This window comes from Culex pipiens, chromosome 2, assembly GCF_016801865.2.
Source record: "Culex pipiens pallens isolate TS chromosome 2, TS_CPP_V2, whole genome shotgun sequence".
In the NCBI taxonomy this organism is placed as follows: Eukaryota; Metazoa; Arthropoda; class Insecta; order Diptera; family Culicidae; genus Culex; species Culex pipiens.
The window spans coordinates 221,667,937-221,691,643 of NC_068938.1; the positions used below are offsets into that span (position 1 = coordinate 221,667,937).

Sequence of the window (23,707 nt, forward strand, 5' to 3'; positions counted from 1 at the left end):
TAATATCACTAGTTCCCGTAGTTTTCAAGATACTTGAATCTGTGTAACAATAATCTTGGTGCAAAAAGCTCTGGTTGATGTGCACCGTTAGTAGGATTGAATGAAACGGATTTCCAATTCCCAGCTGCAGTTTAGAATCCGTGTGTTTGGACAACTTAAAAAATATATAAAAATGTTGGTAAGTATTACATATGGCTGTTTTCAGCCGAAAGCAGACAAATTAACTATCCCGGTCTAGATAAGCAAGTATGTAACTATTACTATTCGATACAAGTGTTGAAAGGTTGAACATTTCAGCACCTTTATTGTTGAAGATGATAATTCTAGGTTGCTAGGTAGGAAAAATCAATTTCTACTGAATTTTTATGCAATTTTTTATTTACTAAGCCATGCATTTAAATCAATTTCAAAAAAGTTTATTAAACATAATAAAATTTATAATGAAATAAATGATAGTGATCAACATAGTGAAATAAACCATTTTTCAGTTGGATTTGAATATTTTGAAAATTATTAAAAATTGCAAATTATTTAAGATTTAAAAGTGCTCGGGATTCCCACCTTTTTCATTATTTTGGCAAATTTTCGTCATTATGTCAAAAAAGCTCAAATTGCCAATATTTTCCCGTCTTTTAATGAATTTTCGACTTTTTGACAAAAAAACTCAAATTCTCGACCTGATCCCTGGTTGACAAATTCCCGACTTTTCCGATTTTTGTGGATTTTGACGATTTCGCGACCAATTTCTTGACAAAAATTCACAAATTCCCGACTTTGTCCCTATTGATTGTAGATTTGCTAGAATTCCTTGCTTTTTGTCAAAAAAAATCACAAATTCCCGACTTTTCCCGATTTCTTGTATAGCAAATTCTCGACTTTTTCCCGACCTTTTGAAAAAATCACAAATTCCCTTTTTTTTGTAGATTTTGGCAAATTTATGACTTTTTGACAATAAATCACAAATTTCCAACTTTTTCTCGATTAATAGTGTTTTTTTTCTTTTTGCGAATTCTCCACTATTTGACAAAAAAACACAAATTACCGAATTTTTACTATTCTGCGGATTCTCGATTATTTTAGTGGATTATCGAGTGGCCACTCAATTTTTTCCATATTTTGTGAATTTTGGGGAATTTTCGACTTTTTGACAAAAAAAAAAACAAAATTCTCGATTTTGTTTAGATTTTTGTACAGTCGACTCTCTGGTTGTCAATATCCAAGGGACCGTCGAGGAAGAGAATCATCAGTTTACAGAACGATGCAAAATGAAGACTCGATTGAAAATATTTTTTTCTTGATACCCAGCTATGGGAGAGAATCATGGCAACGTCCATCAAACAAAAACAAACTAATGTCAAACACCCTTCAAAGCTTCGTTTCGCCAAGAAAAATGTCTATGCAAGCCATGAGAAAGTGAAATTATTGACAACCGGAAGAGTTTTTAAAGCAAACAGAATCCAAGGGACTGTCGAGGAAGAAATCCTTCAAGCAAGGGAAAATATCGAGGAATGAAGATAATTGAAGTATGCAGATTGAAGGGACTGAAGAATTCATCGGTAGATGGAGAATTATTGATATCGAGAAGATCGACAGCCAGAGAGTCGACTGTATACTGTTTAATCTAGACATTTTCCCGATCTTTTGACAAAACTCACAAATTCCTTACCTATCCTGATTTTTTGTGGATTTTGGCAGATTCTTAATTGTTTTCGATCATTTAAAAAATTCCCAACTCTTTTTTCAGTTTTTTTGTGGATTTCGGCAAATTTCCAACATTTTGACAAAAAATCACAAATCCCCAAATTTTTCCCACTTTTTTGTGGATTTTGGCAGATTCTTAATTGTTTTCGATCATTTAAAAAATTCCCAACTCTTTTTTCAGTTTTTTTGTGGATTTCGGCAAATTTCCAACATTTTGACAAAAAATCACAAATCCCCAACTTTTTCCCACTTTTTTGTGGATTTTGGCAGATTCTTAATTGTTTTCGATCATTTAAAAAATTCCCAACTCTTTTTTCAGTTTTTTTGTGGATTTCGGCAAATTTCCAACATTTTGACAAAAAATCACAAATCCCCAACTTTTTCCCACTTTTTTGTGGATTTGGACAAACTTCCGACAATTTAAAAAAAAAACAGATTCTCGACTTTCTTCTGTTTTTCTTTTCTTTTTAGGATTTTGGCAAATTCTTGATTTTTTTTGTGATTTTGGCAAATTATTCTGACCTTTTCACAAAATAATCACAAATTTTAGACTTTTCCCGATTTCGTAGATTTTTGGAAAATTCTCGAATTTTTCCCAATTTTTGGAGGATTTTGGCGAATTCTCGACTTTTTGAAAAAAAAACCCGAATATCCGAATTTTTCCAGATTTTTTTTGGACTTTGGTGAATTCCCGACTTTTGCCATTCGCAAATTCCCGACATTCCTATTTTTTCGAATTGTCGTTTGCGACCACTAAAAATCTCAAATTCCCGACTATTTTATCCGTTTTTTTCGTGGAATTTCGTGAATTCACGACTATCTTGATTTCCCGACTTGAGTGGGCACTAGGGTGACAAGAAAAATTGAAAATTTTGGAAAATCGCAAGAGATACCCCCTTAATCGATTCTTTAGGCAAAAACAAGTAACTGTACCAATTTTGAGCCAAATCGGTAAAGGCTAAGGGGTCGCTTTTCATCGTTGAAGTTTATATGGGGAAAATCGCAAAAATGTATGGGGAAAAACATCTTTCAATTGTTCGGAGGACACCCTGAATGGGTTTCATTTCGAATAAATAAAATAAATAAGACATCCCAATTACTTGGATTACATTTTACCTGTTTTATTTTCTTTATCATACATATTTGCTCTCTGGTCTCTACTCTAGAGATTCAACTACCGCTAATCATTTCGTAGTGTTGTGTGGTATTTTTTTTTCTTTTGTATAAGTTTTCACATTAGCAAGTACTCTTTTTTTCAATGCTCTCTGCTTTAGTTTTCCTCTCATTAAAGCTACCAGAACGTTTTCCATTCCGTTTTAATATTTATTCTTTCCATCTACCCCCCGAAAACCCCCACATTGCTTTACACGATTTGTTTTTCACCTTCTCCTTTTGCTAGCCTTTTCTCTATCACACGCTGACTTTTTGCTCTAAACGCTGCTCACTAAATTGCTACTAGTTTGATTAATTTTTCCTCTTCAGTGAACATTGAAAACACGTTGCTGGTTACCGGTTTTGTTTTTCCATGTTTTGTTGTTGTTGCTGTTATTATTCTCTTGTGTAACCATTTCGGTTTGATTGTGACTTTGTGACTGTAAGACGACGACGGTGTGTGTGTGAGTGGGTTAAATTCGTGGTTTGCTGGAATTGTTCTGAACTCTCTGAACGACGACAACAAGGGTTTGTTGGTACCACTGGGAACAGGTTTCTGTTTAGTTTTTTTTTATTTCTCGCGATTTTTGTTTAGATATGGGCTTCTTTTATAACGGCTATTTCTAGGGTTTTTGTTTATCTTAGAGTTGTACAATGTTCGATCTTTGTTTTGTTTTGTTAAGAGTGAAGAAAGCTTCGAATACTGGGTTTGATTTGTTGTTGTTGAGTTTGTTTATTTGCGTTTTTGAGAGTGATCAACTGTGGCAACTGGAGAGCGCTTGTCGCCTACTAAGATTAGATTTGGAAACTGATCTGTGCTAAGAACTGTAACAAAAACAACGAAAACTGCTTCTAAATTCCGTACCGCTTTCTCTTCAACTAATTTGAGATTCACTAGTCTTTTCTAAGGTTGCTCTCTCTCTCTTTCTAACTTGCTTGTACGGCTTCAGTCACTATAAATATTTAGGAAGGAAACTGTTTGCTTCTACTAGCTTAAATCGTAACATAATTCACTAAGGCGACGAAAGAATGTTATAAACAATTATCATAACGCGCGCGTTAACACATGTACAGTTTGCAAAGCGCAACTAGAATGGTCTAATAATTTGAGTGTGTGTGAAAAAGACAAATAACTTAGATAACAACAATTGGCATAAATAATAAGGAATAACTGAATCAATGTGTGTGTGTGATTTAGATGTGCTATTTACAAATACAGGACAATTTACACGCACACACTCAGCCCCGGAAGCAGCAAAACAGCTTCTGGACAATCTTCTCCGTGCGGACGCGCCGCGCCTGTTCCCGCTCTTCCCGTTCTTGCGCGATGGCCGCCGCAATGAGGTGACCCAAATCGCGACCCACCATTCCGCGCCGCTCAAGGTCGGGCCAATTATCGTCCACCTCGAGCAGACCGGCCCAGTAATTGTCCTTGTGGCCACCACCCCGATTCCGCTGTGACCGCGTCCGGCGCCGTCTCCGTCGCATCCGCCGCCGCGGTCGCTCCCCACCCTCCCACCACTCCTCGTCCTCCGCCGTCGCCCCTTGGCCTTGGCCGTACTAGATGCCAGAGTACAGGTGCTCGTCCAGCGGCCGGATGCGGATCCGCTGCCGGTAGTGGTACTCCTTCAGGTACGACTTGAGTGACTTGGGCAGCGGCAGGCCGTTGATGCCGTCGTACGTGGTGTTGCTGACGATCGTGGCCCGGCACAGCTGCTGCAGCGAGAAGGTAAAGTTCCGGTTCAGCGGGTACGTCAGCATCGGCTCGAAGAACATCACGCAGGACGGGTCCTTGTAGTGCTCGAGCAGACCGGTCACGGTGGAGGCCGTGTACACGCCGGGATCGCGTGAGTCGAAACTGTTGAATGGGAAAAAAGCAAATGTTAGAATTGTTTGAAATATTTTTCAAATGTTATTTATTGAGTATTTTCTTTTTTTATTTCATCGAAAATCCCACATTCTATTCGGTCGAACAAAAAAAAGCTTCAATTGAAAGTCGAAGCAGGCTTGATTTCATAGACCTCTTCGATGAAAAATCCTGTTTAAAAAACTCAACCTTCCAAGGAGGACACAATGCCGTTTCAAACTGTCAACTGCTGTTATTTTATTCCAATTTTCTCCCTACCAGGAAAGTGCCAACAAGTATCGCTTCCAATGATGATTTTGAGGGAAATGGAAACATTATTTCGAGAATTCCCGAAAAGTCTAATCACGAAGCAACATCTCCTGGCAGGGGGATTCCCAGGAAAGGGGCTTGTTTTGCGCTTCGATGAAATCCACAATCCTTGGAGGAAGAATGGAAAACGATCATTTAACAAAATTTTTAATTAAGCAGTTTTCCTTGAAATTTGTCAATATATTTATCAATAACTGAAACGTAACTTAATTTGTCCAAACGAATTTTCTATTTTGACAGCAGTAGAAAACCGTAATTTTTATAAAAAAAAAAGTTCACGAAGAACAATTCTTAGAATTCTTAAAATTCTTAAAATTCTTAAATTCTAAAAATTCTAAAAATTCTAAAAATTCTAAAAATTCTAAAAATTCTAAAAATTCTAAAAATTCTAAAAATTCTAAAAATTCTTAAAATTCTTAAAATTCTTAAAATTCTTAAAATTCTTAAAATTCTTAAAATTCTTAAAATTCTTAAAATTCTTAAAATTCTTAAAATTCTTAAAATTCTTAAAATTCTTAAAATTCTTAAAATTCTTAAAATTCTTAAAATTCTTAAAATTCTTAAAATTCTTAAAATTCTTAAAATTCTTAAAATTCTTAAAATTCTTAAAATTCTTAAAATTCTTAAAATTCTTAAAATTCTTAAAATTCTTAAAATTCTTAAAATTCTTAAAATTCTTAAAATTCTTAAAATTCTTAAAATTCCTAAAATTCTTAAAATTCTTAAAATTCCTAAAATTCTTAAAATTCTTAAAATTCTTAAAATTCTTAAAATTCTTAAAATTCTTAAAATTCTTAAAATTCTTAAAATTCTTAAAATTCTTAAAATTCTTAAAATTCTTAAAATTCTTAAAATTCTTAAAATTCTTAAAATTCTTAAAAATCTTAAAATTCTTAAAATTCTTAAAATTCTTAAAATTCTTAAAATTCTTAAAATTCTTAAAATTCTTAAAATTCTTAAAATTCTTAAAATTCTTAAAATTCTTAAAATTCTTAAAATTCTTAAAATTCTTAAAATTCTTAAAATTCTTAAAATTCTTAAAATTCTTAAAATTCTTAAAATTCTTAAAATTCTTAAAATTCTTAAAATTCTTAATATTCTTAAAATTCTTAAAATTCTTAAAATTCTTAAAATTCTTAAAATTCTTAAAATTCTTAAAATTCTTAAAATTCTTAAAATTCTTAAAATTCTTAAAATTCTTAAAATTCTTAAAATTCTTAAAATTCTCAAAATTCTTAAAATTCTTAAAATTCTTAAAATTCTTAAAATTCTTAAAATTCTTAAAATTCTTAAAATTCTTAAAATTTTTAAAATTCTTAAAATTCTTAAAATTCTTAAAATTCTTAAAATTCTTAAAAATCTTAAAATTCTTAAAATTCTTAAAATTCTTAAAATTCTTAAAATTCTTAAAATTCTTAAAATTCTTAAAATTCTTAAAATTCTTAAAATTCTTAAAATTCTTAAAATTCTTAAAATTCTTAAAATTCTTAAAATTCTTAAAATTCTTAAAATTCTTAAAATTCTTAAAATTCTTAAAATTCTTAAAATTCTTAAAATTCTTAAAATTCTTAAAATTCTTAAAATTCTTAAAATTCTTAAAATTCTTAAAATTCTTAAAATTCTTAAAATTCTTAAAATTCTTAAAATTCTTAAAATTCTTAAAATTCTTAAAATTCTTAAAATTCTTAAAATTCTTAAAATTCTTAAAATTCTTAAAATTCTTAAAATTCTTAAAATTCTTAAAATTCTTAAAATTCTTAAAATTCTTAAAATTCTTAAAATTCTTAAAATTCTTAAAATTCTTAAAATTCTTAAAATTCTTAAAATTCTTAAAATTCTTAAAATTCTTAAAATTCTTAAAATTCTTAAAATTCTTAAAATTCTTAAAATTCTTAAAATTCTTAAAATTCTTAAAATTCTTAAAATTTTTAAAATTCTTAAAATTCTTAAAATTCTTAAAATTCTTAAAATTCTTAAAATTCTTAAAATTCTTAAAATTCTTAAAATTCTTAAAATTCTTAAAATTCTTAAAATTCTTAAAATTCTTAAAATTCTTAAAATTCTTAAAATTCTTAAAATTCTTAAAATTCTTAAAATTCTTAAAATTCTTAAAATTCTTAAAATTCTTAAAATTCTTAAAATTCTTAAAATTCTTAAAATTCTTAAAATTCTTAAAATTCTTAAAATTCTTAAAATTCTTAAAATTCTTAAAATTCTTAAAATTCTTAAAATTCTTAAAATTCTTAAAATTCTTAAAATTCTTAAAATTCTTAAAATTCTTAAAATTCTTAAAATTCTTAAAATTCTTAAAATTCTTAAAATTCTTAAAATTCTTAAAATTCTTAAAATTCTTAAAATTCTTAAAATTCTTAAAATTCTTAAAATTCTTAAAATTCTTAAAATTCTTAAAATTCTTAAAATTCTTAAAATTCTTAAAATTCTTAAAATTCTTAAAATTCTTAAAATTCTTAAAATTCTTAAAATTCTTAAAATTCTTAAAATTCTTAAAATTCTTAAAATTCTTAAAATTCTTAAAATTCTTAAAATTCTTAAAATTCTTAAAATTCTTAAAATTCTTAAAATTCTTAAAATTCTTAAAATTCTTAAAATTCTTAAAATTCTTAAAATTCTTAAAATTCTTAAAATTCTTAAAAATCTTAAAAATCTTAAAATTCTTAAAATTCTTAAAATTCTTAAAATTCTTAAAATTCTTAAAATTCTTAAAATTCTTAAAATTCTTAAAATTCTTAAAATTCTTAAAATTCTTAAAATTCTTAAAATTCTTAAAATTCTTAAAATTCTTAAAATTCTTAAAATTCTTAAAATTCTTAAAATTCTTAAAATTCTTAAAATTCTTAATATTCTTAAAATTCTTAAAATTCTTAAAATTCTTAAAATTCTTAAAATTCTTAAAATTCTTAAAATTCTTAAAATTCTTAAAATTCTTAAAATTCTTAAAATTCTTAAAATTCTTAAAATTCTTAAAATTCTCAAAATTCTTAAAATTCTTAAAATTCTTAAAATTCTTAAAATTCTCAAAATTCTTAAAATTCTTAAAATTCTTAAAATTCTTAAAATTCTTAAAATTCTTAAAATTCTTAAAATTCTTAAAATTCTTAAAATTCTTAAAATTCTTAAAATTCTTAAAATTCTTAAAATTCTTAAAATTCTTAAAATTCTTAAAATTCTTAAAATTCTTAAAATTCTTAAAATTCTTAAAATTCTTAAAATTCTTAAAATTCTTAAAATTCTTAAAATTCTTAAAATTCTTAAAATTCTTAAAATTCTTAAAATTCTTAAAATTCTTAAAATTCTTAAAATTCTTAAAATTCTTAAAATTCTTAAAATTCTTAAAATTCTTAAAATTCTTAAAATTCTTAAAATTCTTAAAATTCTTAAAATTCTTAAAATTCTTAAAATTCTTAAAATTCTTAAAATTCTTAAAATTCTTAAAATTCTTAAAATTCTTAAAATTCTTAAAATTCTTAAAATTCTTAAAATTCTTAAAATTCTTAAAATTCTTAAAATTCTTAAAATTCTTAAAATTCTTAAAATTCTTAAAATTCTTAAAATTCTTAAAATTCTTAAAATTCTTAAAATTCTTAAAATTCTTAAAATTCTTAAAATTCTTAAAATTCTTAAAATTCTTAAAATTCTTAAAATTCTTAAAATTCTTAAAATTCTTAAAATTCTTAAAATTCTTAAAATTCTTAAAATTCTTAAAATTCTTAAAATTCTTAAAATTCTTAAAATTCTTAAAATTCTTAAAATTCTTAAAATTTTTAAAATTCTTAAAATTCTTAAAATTCTTAAAATTCTTAAAATTCTTAAAAATCTTAAAATTCTTAAAATTCTTAAAATTCTTAAAATTCTTAAAATTCTTAAAATTCTTAAAATTCTTAAAATTCTTAAAATTCTTAAAATTCTTAAAATTCTTAAAATTCTTAAAATTCTTAAAATTCTTAAAATTCTTAAAATTCTTAAAATTCTTAAAATTCTTAAAATTCTTAAAATTCTTAAAATTCTTAAAATTCTTAAAATTCTTAAAATTCTTAAAATTCTTAAAATTCTTAAAATTCTTAAAATTCTTAAAATTCTTAAAATTCTTAAAATTCTTAAAATTCTTAAAATTCTTAAAATTCTTAAAATTCTTAAAATTCTTAAAATTCTTAAAATTCTTAAAATTCTTAAAATTCTTAAAATTCTTAAAATTTTTAAAATTCTTAAAATTCTTAAAATTCTTAAAATTCTTAAAATTCTTAAAAATCTTAAAATTCTTAAAATTCTTAAAATTCTTAAAATTCTTAAAATTCTTAAAATTTTTATCAAACTCACCTAAATTTGTGGTTAAACTGCTCGATGCGCGCGTGCAGCGACCGGCTGTACTTCCGGAACGACACCGAAAACAGAAACTCCTCCTGGGCCGAATCGCGCAGCAGGAACGTCCCCTCGGGCTTTCCGTCCAGCAGCTTCTCCGCCTCGTACCGGTCCATCTTGCCCCAGTAGAAGCAGCAGCTAGTGATCTTCTGCAGGTCCGGAACCAGACAGTGAATGAAGTCGACCTGGCCGGGTTTGAGATTGAGGTTAGGTTTTTGGGTTTCGTTTTTGGTGGGGAAAGTTTCGTCTCACCTGTGAGTGCACTCGGGGCATTTCTTCGGCATGCATCAGATGCTGGTTCTGGAGCATGAGCCCGCGCTGGAGCAAACTCAGCGCCGACGAAGTTTCCGGCGAGCACACGAATGCAATCTGGTTGGCTTGGGCAACTCCGGCGGCTCCGCCGACGGCACCCAGTGCCGTCCCACCGGTCAACGTCCCACCGGACATTAGCGCGCGGGGGGTAAAGTTGGGTGGCGCGTCGACACCTTCGCGGATCTCCAGCTCGCGCTGCAACCGCGCCCGTTCGTCGCAGTCTTCCAGCGAGAACTCATCGCTGCTGTTGAACCTGTTTTGGAAGGGAGCAAGACACATTTGGTAACTTTTAGTCCCGGGCTCAAGGTGACACTTTGGGGACGGGATTCGCGGGAATTTTGCGGGTTGCCGCGCAGTGCGCAGAACCAGAACAATTTCCCGGAACCCGGCAAATACATTTTCTCCTAATTAGTTCCAGCGAAATTTATTTACCTCGAGATGTCGAACATGCCAGCACCGGAAACGACAATCACCGAGTTGCCTCCGTGGTGGCCACCGGCGCCCAAACTGCCGTACAGCGCCTGGGCCGTGTTGCCATCGATGCGGTGAATGATGGTCGTGGTCGTGCCCGGATGGTGATGCCCGTGATGCTCCGACGGGAACAGGAATGCGTGGTTCTGCTGCTGCTGCTGCTGCTGCTGCGGTTGATTAGTGGCCGCTGCCGCCGTTCCTCCACCGCCGCCGGGACCGCCGTTGGACGCCGACGTCGGTGCCTCCAAATGGTGGTGGTGGTGGTGCAGTGCGGCCGCCGCGTGGTGATGTGGCATCAGCGCCAACGAACTCGCCGACAGCGGATATCCGTTGCTGATGGGGATTGCCGGAATGTCGTCCACTTTGCGGTACGCGGTACAAACGCATGAATCCACCTGAAATTGCGCGCGCGAGAGAGAGAGAGAGAAGGGGAATTATTATGAATTTCAACGGAATGACCGCCCCACACACTGTGCAGGGTAAACTCAAAGTAAAACAAGATTAGACCGGAGATTTGTTTGAGTTGCGGAACGGTCAATTTACACACGGACTGTGTCCTTCCGGAAAATTTGATTTAGCTGCGAAACTGGATTAGAGCGAAATTCTCCGTTCGCATCAGAATATTTTTGAATTTCAAACCATGCTCCGAAAAAATATAACAGATATCGCAGCACGTCATGAGCAAATCTTCCTCCCACTTTTAAAAACCCATTTTCGCACCCCCCAATTCCATCTAATTCATTAAACAGATAAAAAAAACTCTTTCCCCTATCAAACGCAACTTTGATGGAAATCTCACTTTGTGACGCCCAAGCGACCGACGGACCGACCATCTTCCGGGAAGAAAAAGGACACGCGCGCACGCAAAATTTTGCACTTCCCGAAAGGACGCGAAACGACGACGCCGCCATTGGAGCGAAAAATCTTGGATTTCAACGGGAATTCCCGAAAATTAATGTTATCTTTTTGGCGACAAAAAAATATAATTGAGAACGTTATGTTGCTTGAGGTTGATTTTGGCTGAGGTTGACACTTTCGTGGTATTAAGTGGAAATAATAACAGCAGTTGGCAATATCTCAAATGAAAAGCATTTTGTGACCTTTACAAAGGTTACAATTTGAATAGGGGTGTCGACCCAACCGCAAGAAAAATATTGAAAAAAAAACGGGTTTGTTCAGTCGAGTGCGTTCATTATAATTCGCTTTCTTGTCAAAGTAGGCGTTATCATAGCATGCACAAAACATCAAATCAAAATTCCTTCATTCACAAGGTGAGAAACTGCCTTCAACACAAATTATCATTGTAACAATTATCAAAAGCTTGTCTCTTTAAAATTTTGAATAATTGCAATGTATGAGTAGTGCTTATGGAATTATTGAAATGAATTTCAGTAAGGTTGAGTAAATCAAAATTGTTTTTGAGCAGAATGAGCCGTTTTTTAAATTGATTTTGTTGTTTTTTTTTAAATCTTGCAGAATGTTTTTGGACGCCTTTCGCATGCTCAAAGAAGACATTTTGTATTATCTTTTTGTCCATACAAAATTGGCATTGGCATGTAAAATAAAAAAAAAAAAAATTAATTAATTTTCTTAACGATTTGCTGTCTTCGACAAAGTTGCATATTATAATGAGGGCAATAGATTCCATTATGAGGCAATTTGTCACACAAAAATTGAAAAAATAAATAAATAAAAAAGCTTCTTTTGAAAAGACAACGAGAAAAAAAAACATGGCTATTATTATAATAAATAATAAAAAAAAAAACTTTTTAAAAATATAGAAATATCTTTACATATTTTACAAAATAAAAAATAATTTTTTGATCTTTCATATTTTGTGCAAAATTTATTTCAACGAATTATTTTGATTTTGCTTGTCTTTTTTGAAATAAAAATTTTTGATTCAAATGTATTCAAAACATTTTATTTAGTAAACGCAGTAAAACTTTTAATGTAAATTTAGTTTTTTTCTGTTTTTTTCTGTTTTTACAACTTTTTTTCATATTTTTTCGCAATAGTTTCTTTTGGCATTTTTTCACCAATAATCAAAATAAATCTGATTTTTTTATTTAGAAGTTATTGGAATTAAATGATAACATTTATTTCTAATCATTTCTTAATTAAAAAACAATACAATTGGAAATGAGAGTTTTTTTTTCTTTGAATGAGCTTACATATATATTTATCTTATTTGCAATACTAGTTTATTAATTATTTTCTTTAGAAATATTATTCAATATTTTTTCCGGACCGCCACTGCACCAGAAAAATCAGTTCCAGCCAATTTTGGGCATCCCTGTTATAGTCCATCGATTCAATATGTCCAAAAATAATTTTGCATCATTGGTTACTCCATTTAAATTTCCATACAAACTTGGGAACTGTCCTAACAAAAGTGCTGATAAAACATTTGGAAACCCGTAACTGGAGATCTAATCGATTTGGTATCTTCTAAAAAATTTTAGGTTATGACTTTAAAAAAATGAGAACGCGGAAAAAATCGTTTTTATTTCGGCAAAGTTTGATTTCTTGAAAAAAAGATCTTTGAAAAGGTTTTAAAAAAACACATGATATTTTTCAAAAGACATTTTTGAAAGTAAAATTGGAAAGTTTTTTAGTAAAATTTAAAATCAGACAAAAACTATAAATAAGATTTGTACCAGCCTTATCATAATTTTTTCAAAAAAAAAATCCTTAATATTTTAAAAGATATGTCTTTTCAAAGAATGAAAATTAAGAAAGATACAATTTTTATAGTAGTCCCATAATCAAGCTCATATTTAGATTTGGAGTTCAGTACTTCAGTATCCTTTTTGAAATACAAGCCAATTGTTATCAATAAACTCATGAGACAAAATGACTTCTTTTGACATAGAAAATGAATGCATTTTGATATTTTCAATAAAAAAAAACAATTAAGAAATAGATATCTTTGAAAACCAAAATAATTAAAATACTTATTATTTCAAAGATCAGTATTGCAAATAAACTGAACCAAACATATAATAAAACACCATTCGTCTCCACTGTCTGAAAACAATGGAGACGCATGGCTCTTAGTTTTTAAACAGTGTTCAAAGTTCATTCAAAATACTAAGCAAAACACAAATCATGATAATTCTACCGCACTCACTTTTTCCGATTCACTCCTCAGCAACCTTCCGGTGGCACCCCCGATAATCGAACTCGTCGTCGCACTACTGCTGCTTGCCATCGGTGCCGCCGAGGACGTAGTCGCCGCCGCCGCCGCCGCCGCCACCGGAGCCGCACTATTACTACTACTACTGGAACCACTACCGCTAGCTCCTGCCACTGCCGATGACGACTTTGAGGCTCCCCTCAGTTTGGCACAGTTGAACTTGAGTCCCCAGTTGCCCTTTTTCGACTTGGCCCCGGTCGAGGACGCGCTGCTGGCCGCCACGGAACTCGAACCACTCTTCGACTGCTGTTGACTGTTGTTGTTGTTGTTGGCACAGCTGGCAGATCCGCGGCAGCACTTGCAGCCGCGTGACTTCTTACCGGCGGATGTGAGCGAACTGAGCAGCGTCGTCGTCGTCGAGCTCTGTTGTGGCGTCGGAGTCGGCGTCGTCGTCATCGTCGGAGGCTGTCGACAGCATGTGGTGGCGGATGATTTCGGGTTTGTTGCCGCTGACACGACCTTCGCCGTCGTCGTCGTCGTCGATTCTGGGGAAGAAGAAGAGAGAAAAAAAATCTCATTAAAGCGGGACCATCATCGGCGTCGTCGGAGAAAGACACTTCCGGGAATGTGCGGTCGCTCTCGGTGATGGTGCTTGTTCCCAGCGATAAGCTTTTTCGGGTGAAAACTTGAGCGGCGAACCAAGAGCCCGAACGCAACGCACCGTATCGTCACGAACTTTTCTGCGTCCCAACAACAACAACAACACCAACAAAAAAGGCTGATGAAAGTAAAAATAATACTATGAAACGCAACGGTTCGGTATTAGCATTTCTGATGGGACGCACGCGGAAAGGGACACCGTTGCACGGTTGGGACAAACGGCACCGTTCCATCAACGGATTCCCGGAAGCTGAGCTGAAGCTTTAACGCTTGTGCCAAAGCTGACCAGTTTTCTCTGGGGAATCGCGATAATCTTTCATTATTTCGCTGCCAATGACCAAACAGGTTGAAGCTGCCAGAAATAAATGAATTAGCAACAAAATTCATTATTTGTTATTTCAAGACCCTGAAAGGTATCGAAATAGTAGTTTTTGCAATTCCGTCGTGAAACTACTAACTTTTCCTGTCATTCTTGAACGACGAAATAGCCTACTTTTCTGTACCAAAAATAACAGAATCGAATAGCAACACTTTTCCAAATAAATGCTGAAAAGTTCTACTTTTCAGCACTGAAATGGGTGCTGAAAAGTTGAACTTTTCAGCACTTGTTTCGAAAAGTAATACTTTTCAAAATTTTTTTGATTTAAACGATTTATTGACAAAAAAAAATTAAAATTTGACATAAAATTTCACTTAGTGTGTGTTTTTTGGAATTGCAAAAAATGTTGTATGGAACTCGTTGCAAAATTTGATTTTTTCAGCACTCTTCGTATTTATCCAACTCGGTGAACCTCGTTGGATAAATGTACGACTCGTGCTGAAAAAATCCTTTTTTTGCAACTTGTTGCATAAACTACTATTATGCAACAAGTTGCAAAAAGAGGATTTTTTCAGCACGAGTCGTACATTTATCCAACGAGGTTCACCGAGTTGGATAAATACGACGAGTGCTGAAAAAATCAAGTTTTGCAACGAGTTCCATACAACATTTTTTGCAATTCCGAAAAACACCCATTGAGTGACATTATAAGTCAAATTTTCATGTATTTTGTCAATAAATCGTTTAAATCAAAAAAATGTTGAAAAGTGTTACTTTTCGAAACAAGTGTGAAAAGTTCAACTTTTCAGCACCCATTTCAGTGCTGAAAAGTATAACTTTTCAGCATTTATTTTGAAAATTGTTGCTATTCGATTCTGTTATTTTTGGTACAGAAAAGTAGGCTATTTCGTCGTTCAAGAATGACAGGAAAAGTAAGTAGTTTCACGACGGAATTGCAAAAACAAAATTTTCAAATTTTTTAAATCAAGGCTAACATTTTAAAAGGGCCAAACATTCAATATTACGATATTTTGAAATTTTAGTCTTGATTTAAAAATTTTAAAAATATTTTTTTCGAAAAGATCGGAAAATTTTACTAATGTTTCATGTTCTAACATTGTAAACCAAAAAAATGGTGGATTGTTTGGGTGAGACTTAGAAAACATCAATTTTCCTGTTTTTAAACCTTTGCCTGGCAACTAAGCAACTAAGTGTCGTATCAACAAAGTTCAAAAAAGAAAAATAGAGAGAATTCTCACAGCTTTTCAAAAATATTTTTTTCGAAAGTGGCCAAACATGTGCACTAATTTAAAAAAAAAATGAAAAAAACTGCGACTAATTTTTTAAAGTTACCTAAAATGGCTTTAACTTGAAAACGGAGCACTTTATCAAAATTCCACTTGAGTACTTTTTGATTGCAAATTTGATTTGTTGACCAATTTTGCGATGTTTTGCAAAAATCAGTATTGATTCAAAGATTTACAAGTCGGTCAAATATTTTTGCGTATTTTTTTCAGTGTAGTCCTTATCCATACCTACAACTTTGCTGATCAAAAAATACTTCAAAAGATACAGATTTTTGTTTTTTAATATATCATCATCAAATTATATGGACCAACTAATGATGCAAAATGGCTTTTTTGGACATACCGAAAGCACAAAAAAAATCAGCTGAACTTTTTAAAAAATACAAAAATTTAAATTAAAAAAAGACCGATTTCATAAAGAATTGCTCAGAAGCATTTTACAAATCATGATTTATTTTTAAAGCATTTTGATACCCCTATTGACGGACTTTGCTCTGATATACTATTTCCACTTTAAAGTTTCCAAGAGTTGACCTCAAATAAACTTACTAACTGAGTTCCTAAGTTGGTCATTCAAAATCTCAAAAATTAATTTAAAAAAAATACTAGGTTTGAATTAATTTGGTTCTTTTCAATGACAAAATAAAGAGAGTACGTCGTTTATTGACTACCTGGGGTTTCATGGATGACCTCCAAAAAAGCTCACACTATTGCAGAAAAAAATCTGCAAGATATCTACAACAATTTATTTAATCGAATTTACGATATCTTCAATCCACCAATTACGTAAAAAAAATACAAAGGTAATCGAATGTAGCAAAGTTATTTTTTTCCGTTTTGCAACTTGAAATATTTTTGAAATATAGGTCGGATTTGAAACATGAGATGACAAATAAGGAGAATTTCTTTCTTTTGCTCTTTTAAAACTTAAAATCAGGGCTGACTTAAAAAAAAACAGAAAATTTCACATCAGTTTCAGTTTTTAATGGCACTGAGAAAAACTCTTTTTTCACAAAGTAAGAACTTTATGAGGATCTCAGCGACTAGCATATGCAGTCCAATCAGAAAGGAGAATTGTAGAAAAAAGATGGGGTGCTTTTCCTATATACAGTATTTTTGAACTGCAAAAATTGTTAATGCACTTTAAAAAAAATTGAAATGTCACTTTCAACGGCAAGATGGATTTTCCATCTAAAAATTATTTTTAAATTTAGTTAGACAATATTTTAGATTTCTGCTTCTAAAAATCATCTTTTACGCAAATGTATGACTTTGGTACCAGATTTAACACCATCAAAACGCCATCAAACGCCAAGACGCCATTTTTGGTCCCATATTTTAGGGTTTTAGTTCGATTTAAAAATATATTTATATATATTTGTTGTAATTCCGTCGTGAAACCACCTTTTCATTTCTTGTCATTTAAACGACATTCTTTCCTCGACCAAAAATAACAGATTGGAAAATTAATACCTGATGCTGAAAAGTTTAACATTTCAGCAATAGTATCAACAATTAACATTTACAATATTTTCTGATTTGAACGTTAAATTTACTTACCTAACACATGGATGAATGACATAACATTTCATTCAAAAAGTGTTTTTGGGAATTGCAAAAGAAGTTTTTTTCAGCACGAGTCGTACATTTATCTAACGAGGTTCACCGAGTTGTATAAATACGACGAGTATTGCAAAAATCAAGTTTTGCAATGAGTTCCATACAATATTTTTTGAAAATTCCGTAAAACACCCTTTGAGTAAAATTATAAGTCAAATGTTCATGTATTTTGTCAATAAGTCGTTCAAATCAAAAATAAATGTTGAAAAGTATAACTTAAAAAAAACTCATTTCAGTGCTGAAAAGTAGAACTTTTCAGCATTTATTTTGAAAACTGTTGCTATTTGATTCTGTTATTTTTGGTACAGAAAAGTAGGCCATTTCGTCGTTCAAGAATGACAGGAAAAGTAAAAAGGTTCACAACGGAATTGCAAAAAAAAATCATTTTTGACTAGGGGAACTATACCCTTTTTCAGCCTATTTCTATTATCGGCCTATCAGCACTTTGATTATGAATTACAGCTTTCATAAAGTGTTTTTTACTTTTCCAAAGTAACAAATAGCTCAAATAAAAGTGAGCAAGCAACTCTCCATTGTTTATGTAACTAAAAATGTTGATTTAATAGCGGAAAACTGCAAAAGTGATGAGAATGGGTCGAAATGCTTAGAGTGATTAGAATGGGTATATTTCCCCTAGATTTCCACACAATAAACATCACTAGGTCAAGTGATTTTTCGCGATTGCGCGGAAGCCGCTTAATCTGTGGAATTGGTCCTCGGTCGTGAAATTTTGTAAATATCGCGAAATGCCTCGAAATTGGAAATTATTTGCTGTCAAATTGCTCATAAAAAATGCAAAAATGCCATGGTCTCAACATTTGAATGAAAAAAGTATTTTAAAGCGCATTTTACACCTGCCCAGTTGTTTTCAATCATCAGTTTTCAAAATATCCAAGTTATTCGTTGAATTTCACAAAAAATCCAAATACGTTTGATTGATCCCAGACAGGCCAATATGATTTCAAACGCAGAAAAATGCATTTCTAATTATTTTAAGTTGAGAAGAGTTTTATTTCTTTTAAAATTTTGAAGTTTTTTTGAAAAAATATTTTTTTTCCTGATTTTTCGAACCGGTTTTGATGGAAGGTGGGGGCATAAACTTTGAAAAATATTTGCAACGGCCTAAACAATCATTCATAAATAACACATTTAAGTTTATGCAGATTTTAGAGTACCGTGAAATTGACGTAAAATTTCAATATTTTGAAATTGGCATGCCGCGAGATTTGAAATTTTTTGCCGTGAAAAATCACTAGCCCTAAACATCACTTACTTTCACCTGACCTTTAAAAAAACTCAAAATATTGTTATTCTAATTTTAGTAAATGCAAAAATGTTAAGAAAATAAATGCAAAAAAATAAATTTTAAAATAATAAAATGAAGTTGAATCAGCAAACGAACACGAATATTTTGTTAAAATCAGTCTAAATTACCATACATGTAATGTTTTGTAAAGAATCATCTTTAAGCGAAAGCAGTCGTCCCCAGAAACGTTGACATTCCGGGAAGTGTATTTTTCACTGCGTTCGAACAAATTCCAGCGGAATTATACAATGCCAACGTTAAACATGCTGAATTTCACCGTAAGAGGTTTGCAATTTCAAATTAGTTTTCGCCGAATGAAGCTTTCGCTTCGTAAGAAACGCCCCTCGCCACTGTTTGAAATATTGATTCCTGCAGTCAGAACACTCACAATTCGGCTCCCGATACAATCGAGCTCAACGCCGATTCAGCCGAATCTCATCAAACAAGAGGTCAAAGCTTTGATGCGGAAACTATCCGGGAAAGTCCGGGAAATCTAGTCTCGTAAGAGAGGCGGAAAGAGGTTGGTTACCCAAGCGAATTCCGACGAAACCAATCTTGAGTTTATGTTTTCATTTCAAAACAATTCCCAGTATACGGAACAGTTTCTTTACAAAAAGCTTCTCAATTATGCTTTTGCTCACAAACAAGTCCCCCTTTCGAACTTTGAACGAGCAAGTGCAAACATTCTTCTTTTACCATGATTTTTATTCGAGGGAAAAGCGTTAAAGGTATTACATTACTACAGTCCTTATTTTTTCGGAAAACAAAATCTGCCTGGGATGCCAAGGACAAATCAACGATCCTGAGATATTAAGTTACTTCATCGATTGAATCAGTAATCGGAACGAATGGGTTTCCACGGTGATATTGATGACAAAATTGTATGATTTCTATTAAACACCCCTTAAATACAAAAAAAAAAACAGCGAATTAATTTCAAATTTTCTGTTCTTCTTCAAAATGCCACAAGTAGCAAAACCCGGCCAACCTCCTAATTGTTTGAATTTTCCACCAGACACAAACAGCATAGAACATGCTGCTTCTGCTACTGCCGTTGTGGTGGTGCTGAACCCCACTTTTGCGGAACGCCACCCAGAGAAAATTGGTTCGCCAGAGAGTTCGGGGAATTTTTTGCACCGATGGCTTGTTTACCACAACAGCACCACCAGAACAAAATCATCTGTCTGGTGCTGGCTGGCTGGCTGCTGATGTGGTTACAGCAACAGAATTTACTGGAATTTACTGCCAACCACCGATATCAAAAGGAAAACTTCACAATTATTGAAAGTCAAGTTTTTCCCCGAACGGCTCCTCTTGAATGCTGATTAGTGTGTCTGCGACGACTGTGGGCGGAATTATAATTATGATCTAAAATGAGATTTCCCGGAATTATGAGAGTGTTAAATGTTTTGTTCGATTCGAAGTTCAAGGTTCAAATTTTCTCTCAAAAAAAATATAACAAAACAGTTTGAAAGCGGCTGGTCCTTGTCAAGCAGTAAGTGGATCATCATTTCAAGAGAAATTCAATACTAACGACGACGACGATTATGATGAGAACCTCCTCCTCCTTGCCACTGCTACTTCTGCTACTACTCCTGATGATGATGATGCGCAAACACAAACGGAAATAACGAAATGTATACAATAATAACACGCCATCCAAACTCTAATCGAGTCCAGGCAATCCAAGTAGGCGCTGCTGCGTTCGAAACAAGTTCAGACACGTTTCGTTTTGAGGAGAGAGAGAGAGAGAGTTTTGCCCAGCTCAGAACAGATGTCTCTGCTCGCGATTTATCACGTCAGAAGGAAGCCAGAGGGTGTAGTTGTTATCAGCAAACGTGAGAGAACATGATTAAACAGGATCAGGATTCGTCATCTCGCGGTAATGGGGAGTGTAACCTGTACTAAGACATGTAATTTAAATAACCATTTGTGAAAAATTTGAAATATTCAGAATTAAATAACCAATTTATATTTTATAGTACCGACTTTATTTTGAATAGTGAATATTTGTTGAGTTTCATTGGAATTTACGAAAATAAACCTTATTAAATAAGGAATCTTAGCAATCAAAAAAATAAGGAATACATGAGACGCTGATTTCCAGATCACAAAACTTAATGAAAATCGAATTTGCCAACATCTAGCTTTTCAAGAATATTTATGGGATTTTATTTAGGTTGATAAGTATGTCAATCTTAGCAACTTTGCTGAAAACACACACATTTTGTGTCGCAATATCTAATTAGAAAATAGATTTTATTCGAAAAAAATTAATAAAAATCACACGAGTTTTATTTTACAACATTATAAAATGGATCATTAGTTTCCAAGTTCTTTCTTTGCAGGAATAATTTTGAGATTTTTCAACAGCAGCTATATTGAAGACACGACAATTGTATTTCACAATTTACGCCTTCTACGACAAATTTTGAGCAAACAAAAAGAGCTCTAAAAAGCATTTTTGTCTTTGAAAAAAACATTTTTTGACCCCTAAGGTCAAAATTACAGTCATTATAAATTTAAAAAATAAATTTCAAATTTCTAACCTGATTTGAAAAATTTTGAATTTTACAAAATGCATAAAACATCATTAAGGTTGTAGATGTTGTTTTTCACTCATTCAGGGTCTAGAAATAGTAAATTGAAATGAAAAAATAATCACGATGTGTAAAATGCTTCTACAAACAACACAAAGAAAACCATTTTTTGATTGAAACATTCTGAACAAAGCTTTGATTTTTTTCTAAAACAAACATGGCCGCCAAAATGGCCGATCAGGAATGATGCCTTTCAAAGCCTGCTTTTTTTAAAACAATTGCAAACATACTAATGAATTTACAAAAGACTTTTGTGGTTGAGCGTTTTAGCATAATGTATACTGCAAATAATTCAATTATTCAAACATTCGAAAAAAAATTGCAAAGATTTAAAAGTTTTTTTAAATGCTTAAAATTTGTTGTACAATGTATTCTAAATTATTTGCAACAGATTTTACTTTTTTTTGCATAAAATTTTAATTTTCAGTAAGTTTTTTTGCCCCTGAGCAATTCTCTCAGATTTCTCAATCAGGTTGAAACTTTTTTGGTACCTTCGGTATGCCCAAAGAAGCCATTTTGCGTCATAAGTTTGTCCATATTATTTTACATACAAATTTTTCAAAAAATCCAAATATTGGTCGCAAAAATTTGTTAACTTCATTTTTCGATGTAAAATCAATTTTGAAATCAAAAAGTACTTTAATGAAATTTTGATAAAGTGCACCTTTTTCAAGTTATAGCCATTTTTAGGTAACTTTTTTGAAAATAGTCACCGTTTTTCATTTTTTTAAATTAGTGCACATGTTTGCCCACTACTTAAAAAAATGTTTAAAAAGCAGAGAAAATTCTATATTTTGCTTTTTTGAACTTTGTTGATATAACCTTTAGTTGCTAAGATATTGCCATGCAAAGGTATAAAAACAGAAAAATTTATGTGTTCTAAGTCTCACCCCAACAACCCACCATTTTCTAACGTCGATATCTCAGCAACTAATGGTTCGATTTACAATAATAAAATATGAAACATTCGTGAAGTTTACCGATCTTTTCGAAAAAAATGTTTTAAAATTTTTTGAATCAAGACCAGCATTTCAAAAGGGCCAAACATTCAATATAACGCCCTTTTAAAATGTTAGTCTTGGTTAATTTCCAAGTTTAATCCGACTTAAGAATTCCGTGATGCTTCAAAATTTGAAAAAAGAAAATTTGCGTATTTTTTATTTTACTCTCCTCCCCTTTGATGATTCATGGATTACCGTCAACCGGGGTGACATTGATAGGCTTTCAATTTTTTTTCGGAATATTTTCCAACTGGTAAAGTTTGTCTCAAAATTATTATTTTTGCAATTTCGTCGTGAAACTACTTACTTTTCCTGTCATTGTCGAACGACGAAAAAGCCTACTTTTCTGTACCAAAAATAACAGAATCTAATAAATAACATTATTTTTTTATTCAAACGATTAATTGACAAAACACATGGACATACATGACTTATAATTTCACTCAAACTCCCTGTTTTGAAAAATGCAAAGAATGGTTCAAATTGATAGTTATGAACTGAAAAAAAACAATCGAATTGATTAGGATGTAAACTGTTAATTGCCTGATACTGAATGTGAAATATCTATTGTATCATTATATTGAAAGTGGAATTTTCATAAGTTTAACATTTAACAAAGTATAAAGTAGTATTAGAAGTGCATGACAGACGTGCTCAGAAATAATCCCCGAAAATATAAATTGGTATCGATACGATTAGTGTGCTGACCAAGGGGACGCGCTGTCTTGTTTTTGCATGCTCATTATCATTTCTTTTGTGTCGCTGTTTGTGTGCTTGGGTGCGTGGTTATTATAATTAAATAATGGCGTCATTAGTGTGCTGACCAAGGGGACGCGCTGTCTTGTTTTTGCATGCTCATTATCATTTCTTTTGTGTCGCTGTTTGTGTGCTTGGGTGCGTGGTTATTATAATTAAATAATGGCGTCATTAGTGTGCTGACCAAGGGGACGCGCTGTCTTGTTTTTGCATGCTCATTATCATTTCTTTTGTGTCGCTGTTTGTGTGCTTGGGTGCGTGGTTGTTATAATTAAATAATGGCGTCATTAGTGTGCTGACCAAGGGGACGCGCTGTCTTGTTTTTGCATGCTCATTATCATTTCTTTTGTGTCGCTGTTTGTGTGCTTGGGTGCGTGGTTATTATAATTAAATAATGGCATCATTAGTGCGCTGACCACGGGGACGCGCTGTCTTGTTTTTGCATGCTCATTTTCATTTCTTTTGTGTCGCTGTTTGTGTGCTTGGGTGCATGTTATTATATATAGGTGATGGGATTTTATTAAATGATCATTATATTGCATTATTATATTTAATTGATTATATAACCACACTATATTTTACACTTAACACATTATACAAAACACATATGAAACTGTAAACAGGAGCGTTTGGTACGGTATGTCCACGCATCCTTCCTCCCCTGTAGGTTCTGTGAAATGTGATCCGTTCTCAGAATCCTCTCTGCGGTAAACACAACGTAGTAGGGCTGGCCGCTTTAATTTTTGCAATGCATTTTCGGGTGTTCTCGGATGTACTGCAATTATTAATAATGACAAGAAAAGTGCTTGG

The 23,707-nt window shown here is 32.1% G+C and overlaps 2 protein-coding genes across 2 annotated transcripts in view; both read right to left on the reverse strand.

The window, feature by feature from the left end:
* LOC120431317 (uncharacterized) overlaps window positions 1–23,707 on the reverse strand; it is a 40,680-nt gene that overhangs the window by 15,177 nt on the left and 1,796 nt on the right. The window lies entirely within an intron of this gene.
* The window catches only part of LOC120428921 (midnolin homolog), a 70,780-nt gene continuing 50,590 nt past the window's right edge, over window positions 3,518–23,707 (reverse strand). Inside the window, exons 3-7 of the mRNA XM_052708093.1 lie at window positions 13,323–13,873; window positions 10,151–10,584; window positions 9,659–9,971; window positions 9,365–9,591; window positions 3,518–4,711 (exon numbers count right to left, since the gene is read on the reverse strand). Coding sequence (XP_052564053.1) covers window positions 4,414–4,711; window positions 9,365–9,591; window positions 9,659–9,971; window positions 10,151–10,584; window positions 13,323–13,873 — 1,823 coding nt within the window. The 3' untranslated portion in view covers window positions 3,518–4,413. The remainder of the gene's footprint in view (window positions 4,712–9,364; window positions 9,592–9,658; window positions 9,972–10,150; window positions 10,585–13,322; window positions 13,874–23,707) is intronic.